The following is a 12921-nucleotide window of genomic DNA, read 5'->3' on the forward strand; positions in this document are numbered from 1 at the left end:
TTTGCCTCCCTGATAATAATGAGCGTCTGAATACTTAGCCAAATACTCTACTAGTGCAACACTACTGTAAAGATAAGACGACTAACTCACATAGAGGCCTTTATGAAGACAGATTACACCTAATAGTTGCTGATGAACTTTCACAAAACAATAAGCGCAAGTGGTTTAGTGGTAAAATCCAACGTTGCCATCGTTGGGCCCCCGGTTCGATTCCGGGCTTGCGCATTTATTTTTGCCGTCTTATTTCAAGACGGGATTATATTTTTCTGTTACTGAACAATGTTTGACCTAGTACAGTTTGGATATTCCATTAGTCAGTTCTTGCTTTCATTCTGAAAATGATCAGAGGTTATCTGTCGTTTGTATTGTACATTAAAATATTTCTGATATATTTGTATATGAATTATGAAATTTTTATCCTAAAATTTTTTTCTTTACCCCTTACTTCAACAGCAATTCTGCCTTACGCTTACTTGTAATTGGGTCCATCACTGACCTCACTTGAACTTCAACTTTATCGAAAACGTAAACATCTCTTGGTTTGTCAGAGTCTGTAGGAACAAAAGTTAGCTTGTATTCAACTTCGTCGAAAGTGGCAGAATTTGGGTCCTTGGTTAAATTATCTAGTCTTATCAACCCTTCCACACCAAACTTAGGAACTAGTACCACTATACCATTATTAAATACCTTGATAACATATCCGGTTTCTGTGGACTCGTTATTTCTCATAACTTGACCAACATAGTATTCTATACTTGCTCTGCCGGCAAATTGTGCATTTCTATGCTTTCTGTTAATGTTTCTACAGATCATATCCATTTTATTCTTGTCACGGTGAGTCAAACTTAATGGTTCATACCCAATGGCACCTGCCAATTGTCTGTGTGCAACAACATCACAGTAACGTCTGATTGGGGATGTGAAATGTGTATAGATATCAACGGCTAAACCATAATGTCTAAAGTCAGGGTAGGAATAGGCCCCAGAATAGAAATATTGGGCAGCCATCATACAACGTGTTGACATTATACGGACCAAAGTGTTGAAGTATGGGTCTTCGGGGTCCACACATCTGTCCAAAGAATCTGCCAGAGCCTTGGATGATTCCAACGAGATCGACATATTTTTTCTCGTATTCAACATTTCATTCATAATTTCGAAATTAGTAGATGGTGGAGCTGCGTGTCTTCTTAGCATTGCGGTCTGAGGGAAGGCATCGTAAATTTTTCTTGCCACGGAAATGTTAGCCAACAGCATGAACTCTTCAACTAAAGAATTTGTTGCTAGCAGTTTTTTGATTTCAACTTCGTTTGGATCCGAGGTTTCACTATCCATATGAACTTTAACCTCAGGAGATGCCAAATTCAAGGCGCCGGCTTCCAGTCTCTTTTGCTTCAATTTTATAGACAAGTCCAACAGAGCTCTCATACCTGACGTCAATTCATCATTTTGGTTTTTATCGTCGATTCTAAATTGTGCTTGTTCATACGAAAATGCTTCTCTAGATTTAATAACGGATTTCATAAAATCAACGTTTACGATATTAGCGTTATCATCCAGTTCCCAAATGACTGAAAATGCAAATCTATCAACATACGGTTTCAGAGAACACAAATCAGTACCTAAAAGCATGGGTAACATATCAATACGTTTATCCACCAAGTAGACGGATGTACCTCTTGCGGCACCTTCCGCGTCTAGGGCAGTATTTGGTTTAACAAAATGAGTAACGTCGGCGATATGTACACCGACCTCCCAGTTACCGTTTGGAAGTCTCTTCGCGTGTAATGCATCATCAATATCTACACATCCTGGTGGATCGATACTACATATCAGTTTATCTCTTAAGTCTTTTCTCTTTGTCAGTAATGCATCCTTTGAAACAGCTTCCGGATCATCCAGTTTGGCTGGAGCTTTCCAATCATGGCCTTCAGATGGTAAACATTCCAGGACTTTCTTGGAGAAAGGCCTGTACTCGACATCGTGCTCCAATAATAAGGCCTCAGTTTCAGCCTGCGCTGATTCGATCGTACCTAGATCTCTTACGAAATGTCCTAATGGATATTTGTGAGTGGCGGGCCATGAATCGATAGAGATGACGACTCTTTTATCGACAAGTTCACCAGCACGTCTGGTTCTGATTCTGACTTTTGGAAGACATTTGTCCATCAAGATAACGAAGACGTTTTGTGTACTGCTGCTCTGTAAATCAACGGAGCTTGGTGCTAGCTGGCCCACGTATTGTCTCCAGGATCTTCTTTGTATGTACACGACTTTTGCTGTCGGCTGGACTTTTTTCGATCTTTGGGCTATTATAGCGTCTTTGGCCAATAGTCTACGTTGCTTGTCGGAGGTTATAGTGGTTGTAGAGGAAGGTTCATTGTTGTCATCGTCATCGCCTGCTTYGATATCTGGGTTATCGTTAACGTCGAAATGTTCAGAGTCCAAAACGATGGACGAGGGCGCTTTCCATTCTGACTGAGGCAATAGTTCCACAATGACTTGGTCACTGTTGAACGCCCTGTTTAGGTTTTTCTGGCCCACGATCAGCACCGGCTTGGAAAATCTCGGTAAACTCACCGAGCCCTCCAGGAAATTGTACTCTGATATTTGAATAGTACCTTGGTACAAGACACCGTTTTTTAGCCCACCCATAACTCTTGCCGTGGAATAGTACTCGGGGAAGGTGAAGTCAGAAAATGTGTCCCTTTCTTGGTCTTTATCGAAAGCGTCCATTTGAGGAATAGAGTCTCTGATGTCGTCTGCATTTGGCAGCAACTCGACATACTCCATAAGACTCTTGGTTGTTATCTTGGAGTCCTCTTCCTTGGTGGCGGCTTCTCTATTCAAACGGTCGTTGGTAACAAGAACAACGCTTATACCGTAGGATTTCAGATGCTCACCGTACCATTGACATGTTTTCCGGATGGCTCTATCGTTTCTGTCGTTAATGGTTTCATTTGGTAGTCTCTCCACAAATGTGTGCTCGCTGAATTCGTTATGAAACACAATAAATCTCTTGTGTTCGTCACTGTCCCTGCACAAAGTTCTCAATCTCGTGTACACTGGATATGATTTGTTTCTCACTTCATCCAGGACAATCTGCGGAACGATCACGTCGAAAAAACAGTTTGGGTTTTCTAGAAGATCGATCGCTTGCAAAACCACGTTGGTATCCAGCACGACGTAGTGCTTCCCGATGGGTGGGCTCAACTCTAGCGGAGAATCAGATAGAATAAACTTGGGCAGCTCATTTTGAGCGTCGGGAACGACGATCTGCGGACACTTGGTACAACTTCTTGAAAGACATGGAATGTCCGATCTCAGATAGTGCTCTCTGACAATCTTAGTAGCCCCTCCGTTACGGGACCTAACAAACACTTTCTGCGTGACACTCAAGCCTTCCGCCAGCCTTTTTCTTCTAGGGGCAACAGCAGATACCGACATTACTTTTTCAATCTATGTAGGTGTGTGTGTGTGATTGAGAGAAAATTGGCGGCTACTTACAGTATCCTACACATTTACACCTTTAAAAAGTACTGTAGAAGTTCACACACATACACACACTTCATAAAATTTTCCTGAGATGAGGAAAGGAGAACAAAAAATTTCAAAAAAAAACAAAATTACCCTACTATTAGGGCTAGATTACAACGTCCAAAGACCTAAAAATCAAACTCTTACATTTCAAATAAACCTAAAAAACAAAACATTGCCCTATAATCTAGCCCTGATTCCCTACGGCGCTAAATCGTTTCTTTTTTTGCGCTTTAGTTTTGCGGACGAAAAAAAGCTTCTTTCTACTGCTCGATGTCTGTCGCAGGGCAAAGAAAAAGCAAGACGGCATTGAATGACAGCGACAAAGAAGAAGAATAGTTTGCTGCCATGTTACTGCATCTATAGGCTGTACGTGGGTTCGTGTCTGTAGCAATCCTGGAGATGTTTCGTTAAACGGTACGGACTTGGTTTTCATTATTTTTTTCTCTTTTCTTTCAACATCTTGATTGAGTCACGGTTTTCCACCATATTATAGTTTTCGCTACTTTTCAGTAGGAAAATGTATACAGTCTCGTTTATATTTATATATACATACGCATATATATATATTTATATACGCACATTCGGCACACGCTGCAATTGCATACTGTAAAGTGCCTGTGGTGATTTGGTTTTCTACTAAGGCTGATCAGGGAAGTTTTTCATAAAGGAAAACAGAAAATATATAAGCAAATAAAAGTTCACCAAGCACTCTCATATGGCTGGTGACTTTATTCCTTCCACCACGTATCCGAGTGAGGAGCTTAAGGAACGGAAATCCACATCCGAATTCGTAGGCTACAAATCCAAGCAGTTAACATCCTCTTCGTCGCACAATTCGGACACATCTCATCACGATGACAACTATCAATATAGCAACAGGAACATCTTCCAGCGGTGTGTCGACTCTTTCAAGCCGCCCCTGGACGGTTCGTTTGACACAAGTAACCTGAAAAGGACACTGAAGCCCAGGCATTTGATCATGATTGCCATCGGGGGCAGTATAGGGACCGGTCTGTTTGTCGGTAGTGGTAAAGCCATCGCGGAGGGCGGTCCTCTGGGTGTCGTCCTAGGTTGGACCATTGCCGGCTCGCAAATCATCGGGACCATCCATGGGTTGGGTGAAATCACAGTACGGTTCCCCGTTGTGGGCGCGTTTGCCAATTATGGTACAAGGTTTTTGGACCCCAGTATAAGTTTTGTTGTTTCTACCATATACGTGCTACAGTGGTTCTTCGTTTTGCCCTTGGAAATCATTGCTGCAGCCATGACCGTGCAGTACTGGAACTCCGCCATCGACCCCGTAGTTTGGGTGGCCATCTTTTACGTCATCATCGTATCCATAAACCTGTTTGGTGCAAGAGGTTTCGGCGAGGCTGAATTCGCATTTTCCACCATCAAGGCAATAACGGTTTGCGGGTTCATCATATTATGCATCGTCCTTATTTTTGGAGGAGGACCCGACCATGAATACATTGGCGCCAAATACTGGTACGATCCTGGTTGCTTGGCCAACGGGTTTCCTGGTGTTTTGTCCGTGCTTGTCGTTGCCTCGTATTCCCTGGGTGGTATTGAAATGACATGTTTGGCATCGGGTGAAACGGATCCTAAGGGTCTACCAAGCGCTATCAAGCAAGTGTTTTGGAGAATCTTGTTTTTCTTTTTGGTGTCGTTGACGCTGGTCGGATTCCTGGTCCCATATACAAACCAAAATCTGCTGGGTGGTTCATCCGTAGACAACTCGCCCTTCGTGATCGCTATCAAACTGCACCATATCAAAGTTTTGCCATCCATTGTCAACGTGGTCATTCTAATCAGTGTTTTGAGTGTGGGGAACTCCTGCATCTTCGCTTCGAGTAGAACACTGTGTTCCATGGCCCATCAAGGCCTTATTCCGTGGTGGTTTGGTTACATCGACCGTGCCGGCAGACCGCTAGTTGGCATTATGGCAAACTCGCTGTTCGGGTTACTAGCCTTTCTGGTCAAATCAGGTTCCATGGCAGACGTCTTCAATTGGCTCATGGCCATTGCTGGTCTAGCCACGTGTATAGTCTGGTTGAGTATCAATTTGTCGCACATCAGATTTAGAATGGCAATGAAGGCCCAGGGGAAAAAACTGGATGAGCTGGAGTTTGTCAGTGCTGTCGGGACATGGGGATCTGCGTACTCCGCATTAATCAACTGCCTGATCTTGATAGCCCAGTTTTACTGTTCTTTATGGCCCATTGGTGGCTGGAAAGATAGCAAAGATAGAGCAAAGATATTCTTCCAAAACTACCTCTGCGCTTTAATCATGTTATTCATATTCGTCACCCACAAGATTTACTATAAGTGCCAAACAGGCCAATGGTGGGGGATTAAAGCTCTAAAGGACATCGATCTAGAAACTGATCGCAAAAACATCGATATCGAGATTGTCAAGCAGGAAATCGCCGAAAAGAAGATGTTCTTGGATTCATGTCCGTGGTATGTCAGACACTTCCATTACTGGTGCTAGCATCCGAAGAAAAATTGCACAGTTTTATATATGTAGTATAGTATTTTTTTTCTTTCTCCCTTCAATATTAATTATTCCGGCACAATCTAATGCATAACGACATAAAAACAAAAAAAATATCTTTTGATAATCGTCTGTATAACTAACTACCTCTGCTCACCGCTTCTTAGACAAGAAATAGTCCTGAAAAATCAACAGAAACCAAAAAAAATCCATCAAAATGCTTACTATAAAAACTCCACAGAAAACATCCTTCCAGAAATACACCACTCTCGGTAGCCAAGTTGGTCTAAGGCGCAAGACTGTAATTTATTACCACGAAATCTTGAGATCGGGCGTTCGACTCGCCCCCGGGAGATATTTTTTCCTTTTTTCCCTCGCATTGCCTTTGAGATCTTGTGCCTGAGGTGTTATACAACATCGGTGCCAAGTACAACCAAAGGCAGCCCAATTGCGGCAACCCCACTGCGGTGGAACCACTTCGCAACAGCTTTGCAACACGTCGACGCCATTGTTCCAGCGTGAATTCTTGTGGCTGTGCCCAATTTCTCTTATCCCTACCGTGTGAAACAATTCGCGTCGCGTGGGCGTCCAAAAAAGGCTTATCACGGCACCTCTGAGGAAAAGAGACGGCTGGCTCGAGCAAGCATTCGGGTATTTTTAGCTGAATAAAGAGGCAGGCGTCAGATATAGTGCATCTCCATTTTGGTGGTCAGAAAGCCACGCTAGTACACACTCCGCTTCTTCTTATCCTTCTTGATAAGAATGCGTCTTGATTACCTAGTCATTATTTATCTCTTTCTCTGTTCTCTTTCAGCTATATAACATTTCTCACTATTTATCTCTTCAGGTGTCAGGCTAAATCAAAAACAAGACACCGACCAATACACACGTTTCATCGACTAGTGCAAGCATTCTAGCTTTCATCTCAGCTGAACCAGGAAAAACATAATAATAATAATAATAATAATAATAATAATAACAATAATATTAATAACAGGTTTTTACACAGAAAAGAAATGAAGAAAAACTTTTCGATAACTTTCTTCCTCGTGGCTCTGTCACAATTCATCACAATGGCGTTCCTCATTATAGGATGTGTCACCGCTCCTGTTTTCAAACAGATAGGATATTCCAAATACGACAGCATCACATATGGTACATTCGGCTACTGTAAAGATGGTTCTTGCTCCAAGGCAAGCTATAATTACAGCCCGGACCAATTGTCGGACAGTGATAGCAGCTGGAAGCTCAATAGCCATGCCAGGTCCATACTGGGGAAGATCATCTTTATCACACCCATTGCTGCCGGTTTGAACTTTTTGGCCTTTCTTTCTACTATCCTAAGCATTCTATTGACGAACGTACTGTCCAGTGATAGAATCGGTGGTGCATCTGCCATTATGTTCTTCGTTAACTTAGCGTTGTCCACATTGGGCTTTTTCTCTGCTTCTTTGATATGCATTGTCGTCTTTCTATTATTTTATCCTCACGTTACCTGGTGTTCATGGATTTTAGTACCGGGTGCTGCTTTATCTTTGCTAGTGGTTCCTCTGATATTCTTGGCTTATTCAAGAAGCTCATGTTCAAGAGAGGATGACGAACTGGACGAACTAGAGGAGAAGGGAATGCTGCTGAACGACCCATATCCAGGCTCAGCGGCCGAAAGATTCAACATCGATGCTGAAGGAGAATTCAGCGCTCACGGAGATTCAAGAACAAATTTATTGAATAGCAGCTTCAACAACCGTACCAACGCAACGGTACTGCCAAATATCATTCCACGTAACCAAGACTCAAAATTATCAAATGTAACAACGTCCACCACCTCTGACATCTCCACTTACGATAAAGAGGCCAAGGAGATGGGAAACTCAAACGCTTCTGAACTCAATGACGAAGAAGACGGCGGTATGGCATTTGACAAGAGAAAATCTACATCTACGTATTCGGTTATTGAAAGTGAGAGTGGCCTGGCAAGCGGCAGTATTCCTAATAATTACATGAGAAGTAACGGCAATAACTACAATACGAATGATAAAGCGGCACTAATGAAGAGAGAGATTTCAGGCAGTCCATCCTTAGCATCCTCAGATTACTCCCAAAGAGACGTTATTCCCCATAGAAACCCTTCAAGGTTATTGAATGATATCATGGAGACTTCGTTCAATGAACCAAATGACAACGGCATCAATCACATGTCTCAATTTAACGATAAGGATAATCTAACTTCAATATCGCAAAGAGGGGTTAATTTAGAAGCGTACAACCAAACGCCTCAAATGGTAGGGGGGATTCCTCCTCAGAACATGAGGCCTTATGCTGGTCAACCACACCCAACCCCATCAATGTATCCACAACAACAACAACGACAACGACAACCACAACCACAACATCAGTATAATTTGTATCAAAGAACTATCCCTGCTGGTCCAGATCCTTCTAATGTCGTTTTACAAAGCAATCCTTATTTCAACATTGGCCCAAGCCAACCACCACAACACAGAAATCCGGTTCCAAGATCGGGTTTTGCTCCAAACCCACTACCAAATCAGGGCCCAATAGCGCAAGGCTACCAACCTGCTTATAAGAGGAGAATGCAGAATAAGAATATGCCCAGAGCCACCACCTCTTTAAATAATCCTTATGGTTTTAGGTAAATGACACAATTTTTTTTCTCTGGTACGTTCCATGTCAAGAAGTTGTCTCAAACCGTATGTTATTCTCATTATCGTTATCACTTAAAGGAACTCTTTTTATATTCGTTCATTCATTTTCTACTTTCTACACTACTTTTCCCCGTATAAGTTGTATTTTTATAGTCATTCTATATACTTTATTTAAACTATATTGAATTTTTCACCTTCTCTTCGAAATTGAGAGAATATGCAACCATCAGCAGAATGAATCAAGGCTGCATAGTTTTCCTTACCAGCGAACCATTCTGTATTCTGAAATCGTCATCTGTAACCATGAATTACTTGTCCATCAAAGAATATGATTTGGGGCCCTGTTATCCGGCTCTGTCACCTCAATTGTGCTTGGCAATTCCTTGTTTTCCTCACTGCTATTACTATTACCACCACTACCTCCGTTATTATTATTATTGTTATTATTATTATTATTATTATTATTATCGTTACTGTTGTTATTATTACTATTATTGTTACCATGACTACCACTACCACCACCACCGCTACTATGTGGTTTCAACATAACGAAGAAAAACAACGTAATCACGCATAATGTTAACAGTAGGATAACTTTACATTTCTGTGTTCTTTTTTGGTGATGTGTAGCTTTATTCAGTTCTTTATCCGCACTTTTTAATTCCACGACTGTGTTCTCTAGATTGTAATCRATTCTATCTACAATGGTTCCTTGATCAATAACCAAATCTTGCATTTCCCTAAAAATCGTGCTTACTTCCAATACACCCCTTGCCAATTGAGTAATCTCTTCGTCACGTTCTCTCAAATACGCCTCTGCGGAAGTGTCATGCAGTTGCTGTTGCCTTTGTAACGTCCTTTTCGAATAATCCTCAATATCAAGACCCTCCCGCTTTTCTCTTGTTGCCTCCTCCTCGTCGTCCAACAACAGAGTGTCTTCTGTATTGAGTTTATTGTTACGAATGGGTTTCAAATCATCTTTATTCAAAAACTTCAGATAATTGTTCTGTAATACTCTAAACTTGTTACTTTCAGTTTGTATCTTCTCTGCATAAGTCTTCTGTAGATTATCTAGTATGATCAGTTCTTCTCGACTCAATTGCTTCCCATCTACAAACTGAGAGCTGAAAATTGTCTTCAACCGCTTCATAACCCCATAGCACTTCTGTAACATCTGAATAACCTTGAAGCTTAGATCTTCAATCAGCGCCTCATCATGACTTTTATCTTCAAACCCTGGTAACGAGTTCTTTCTGTAAACCTTCGCAAGTTGTTCACTCAACCGTCTCACTTCAAGAAGATAATCGTCGACGTCCTGCGCTATATCAATGAATATGGGTGGTAAAGCATCACCACTACTTCCACGCTTACTATCCTGTTCATCCATTAACCTGGYGGATATATCGTGCGACATATCAGTCATCGGGTACGTACCCATTTCGATATCTCGGTCATCGCTCAAGGGTCCTTTCCCAGATGAAATGGTTATATTATGTGGGAAAGTCCTACGGTACGATAAAAATAAATTAGTTCTATCTCTGAACATGGTTGTAACAGCGGCCTACAAAAACCAGATCTTGCAATGAACGCCAACTGAAGCAGTTTTATTCCTTGCTGTACTTTCAATCTAACTCTTATTATGTCTTCTATGCATTCTCTTGCACCTTTATAAACCCAAGCCAAATCGGCCCTAATCGTTGAAAATATCAATCAGGGCTAAAACTAAAAACATATAGGTTCCAAAGTACAAAAATTGAAGCCCTTTGGTAAAAGGGAACTATAAATATAGGGCTATAATTTTTCAAGAAGGGTAACATAGACGCGTATTATTTACGCGCTTTTATATTATCGGAGAATTATTTTCGCTATTAGAAATATTATGTCAATAGAAAAAGTGTAGTGGCTTCCAGATTGTTCGGGTGAAGAACTGAATGATCTATTTCAAGTTTTAGCGTTCAAATGCCCAGATCTTCTTTTTCATCATTCAAAGAAGAACGAATCAAGAAGCTCCTTAAATTACAGATATGACGGATGTTATTGATTTAGAGTTAGGCGACGACATCGTCAAGAAGCCTATTGATTCGAAACGCCCGAACCAGTCTTCGAAAACCAAGGTCAAGAGGAGGGGCCAATTGACTTTTGACGATTTYAGAAACATTAAAGTTACCGAGGAACCTGTTGTCTTTTCTCACAATGTTTCCATCGATGACTCGTTGGACGCTGCTATCCAGACCAATAAGCACAATAAAGATGAAAAAATTGATGATGAAGAGCCTCCAAGCAAAAAATTAAAGGGTAACGCCAAGCATGAACACTCTAACATCAAAGCTCATCCAAACGAGGTAATAAAGGCAGAATCGAACAATGAAAATATCATTAACAATAGACCGCTATATACTTTAAACTGGTCACCCAATATCCCTTTACAATTTCTTGACTACCGAAAACCTGTAGGCGAAGACAAAGCTGTAGAAAATAAGTGGGCACCTCCCAATTGCATTCCTCTCCCATACGCAGGTGATATTATAAAGGTGCTTTCGTTTATTGCTAAATTTCATTGGGCCTTCGGTGATGATTTACTAAATTTATCATTCCAAGAGGTGGAGATTGGATTAGAGTTACAATCCAATCTCCACGTTGCATATGTTCATTCTTTGAAGGATGTTAAGCTCTGTCAAGACAAAATGAATCTTCTATTCTGCAGCATTTTAAAATTATTATTCAACCCCGATAAAGGAACTGAGAACCATACACACAAGAATTTCACTTTACAGAGGTTCCTCAATTTGAAAAATCCATACGGAAAATTGGTACGCAAACTAAAGGCTGTAATGCAGGAATGGGGCTGCCCTGAAGAATGGCGTAATAACGATGACTCGTTATCTACCTTAAACCTTAATGGGCGTGGTTTGTTGACCATGAAACCATCAGCTAGAATAATCCTATTAAGGTGTATGATTGATTGGAGTTGTAGCTACTCTCCGCTTTTTCATAACGAAATCCAGAGGCTGTCTCATTTGAAAGGCGACACTGGGTTTAACCATCAGACTTTCCATACCCCCAGACTTTCCATGTACGGAGTCGATGACACTTTGAACAATTTTGAAGTATTGTGTTCTTTAATGAATCAAAAACTGGAAAACCGGAAAAAGAGGAGGTCTCACGACCAAGACAAACTAAGTGAGATCAACGAACAAATGAAATTTTTGAAGGACGTTCGAAAGTCGCTGAACGAAAAGTTGACTGCGGACAGATTACGGGCAACCATCAAAATTAATGAACAGTGGAGCAAGTATTTCGAGAACGAACTATCGCACACACCGGTTGATGACCCTATAGCCGATGAAATATATAGGTTAAGATCATCAGAGTTCATGATCGCAAGAATTCCGAAGTTAGGTGATTTTTACTTGCCACCATTTCGCATCGAAAATAAGTGCAATGCAACTAGTACTACTTATAATTTTAACAAAATGACAACTTATGTTAATTACTATATCAAATTTAAAAAAGAGGACAGAGTGGCACCAAAACAGCTTGCGGCAAGTATACCGAGAGAAAACACCTGTCAATTAAAACTATTATACAATGACACTTCGGTACGTGTTCACGATCTACTTTCTAGTGACACTAAATTAGCGAAGGCGTCTCATTGGTTTGAAGTTTCAGGTGACCTAGAGTCTTTAATTGGCTTTATTGAATATTTAGAAAGAGCGCCGTTACTTGAGGAAAGTACTGGTGCCGATACGAAAAAGGGTATTGATAACCTAATTGAATATTTGAAAGTTTTCATTGTCTTTATAAGTGAAACTATTAAAATTACTAAAGATACGACTACACAGAGCATTGTAGGACGTCATCTGCGAACAAAATCTCGGCAAAGAGCTAGAACGCATTACTCGGCGGATGGGGATAGTGACTGCTTTGAGGAAACCGAAACCGAATTTGACAAAGAGTTTAACGATAATTGTCAATCTGAATATTTCTGCAGTAGGGAGGAATCTGAAAAAACTAGTGGTAATGGGATAAGTGAATGTTTAAAGGCTGGAACAGATAATGAAAATAATAATCAGAGTGAGGATTACAGCGATGTAGAAATTTTTTCAGAACCTGTGAGGCAAATGCCTAGCGATTCTAGGGAAGGGAGAAGTTTAAGACGTAATGCCAGAAGAGATCTATCATTTTGAATAGTATGAAAGGAGGCCGCTTGTTATATAA

The 12921-nt window shown here is 40.9% G+C and overlaps 5 protein-coding genes and 2 non-coding genes across 7 annotated transcripts; 5 read left to right on the plus strand and 2 right to left on the minus strand.

The window, feature by feature from the left end:
• The first annotated feature begins 154 nt into the window (after nt 1–154).
• Nucleotides 155–225, plus strand: DI49_2379. Its single transcript has one exon. It is a non-coding gene; the product is annotated as a tRNA-Gly (tRNA).
• Nucleotides 226–441: 216 nt separating this feature from the next.
• On the minus strand, nt 442–3447 carry DIS3 (exosome catalytic subunit DIS3; the record flags this gene model as incomplete). The annotated part of the gene is made up of 1 exon (XM_018365509.1): nt 442–3447. The coding sequence occupies one exon, from the start codon at nt 3445–3447 to the stop codon at nt 442–444; it is 3006 nt and encodes a 1001-aa protein (XP_018221764.1).
• Nucleotides 3448–4255: 808 nt separating this feature from the next.
• Nucleotides 4256–6034, plus strand: TAT2 (aromatic amino acid transmembrane transporter TAT2; the record flags this gene model as incomplete). Its single annotated transcript, XM_018365510.1, has 1 exon — nt 4256–6034. One exon carries the CDS (start codon nt 4256–4258, stop codon nt 6032–6034), a length of 1779 nt encoding a protein of 592 aa, XP_018221765.1.
• A 269-nt stretch (nt 6035–6303) lies between these two features.
• On the plus strand, nt 6304–6392 carry DI49_2382. The gene is given in 2 exon segments: nt 6304–6343; nt 6356–6392. It is a non-coding gene; the product is annotated as a tRNA-Tyr (tRNA).
• Nucleotides 6393–7053: 661 nt separating this feature from the next.
• On the plus strand, nt 7054–8694 carry TOS7 (Tos7p; the record flags this gene model as incomplete). Its single annotated transcript, XM_018365511.1, has 1 exon — nt 7054–8694. The coding sequence occupies one exon, from the start codon at nt 7054–7056 to the stop codon at nt 8692–8694; it is 1641 nt and encodes a 546-aa protein (XP_018221766.1).
• Nucleotides 8695–9022: 328 nt separating this feature from the next.
• On the minus strand, nt 9023–10249 carry TLG2 (t-SNARE syntaxin TLG2; the record flags this gene model as incomplete). The annotated part of the gene is made up of 1 exon (XM_018365512.1): nt 9023–10249. The coding sequence occupies one exon, from the start codon at nt 10247–10249 to the stop codon at nt 9023–9025; it is 1227 nt and encodes a 408-aa protein (XP_018221767.1).
• A 478-nt stretch (nt 10250–10727) lies between these two features.
• Nucleotides 10728–12890, plus strand: ESC8 (Esc8p; the record flags this gene model as incomplete). The annotated part of the gene is made up of 1 exon (XM_018365513.1): nt 10728–12890. The coding sequence occupies one exon, from the start codon at nt 10728–10730 to the stop codon at nt 12888–12890; it is 2163 nt and encodes a 720-aa protein (XP_018221768.1).
• Nucleotides 12891–12921: the final 31 nt, after the last annotated feature.

This window comes from Saccharomyces eubayanus, chromosome XV (assembly GCF_001298625.1).
Source record: "Saccharomyces eubayanus strain FM1318 chromosome XV, whole genome shotgun sequence".
Taxonomy (NCBI): Eukaryota; Fungi; Ascomycota; class Saccharomycetes; order Saccharomycetales; family Saccharomycetaceae; genus Saccharomyces; species Saccharomyces eubayanus.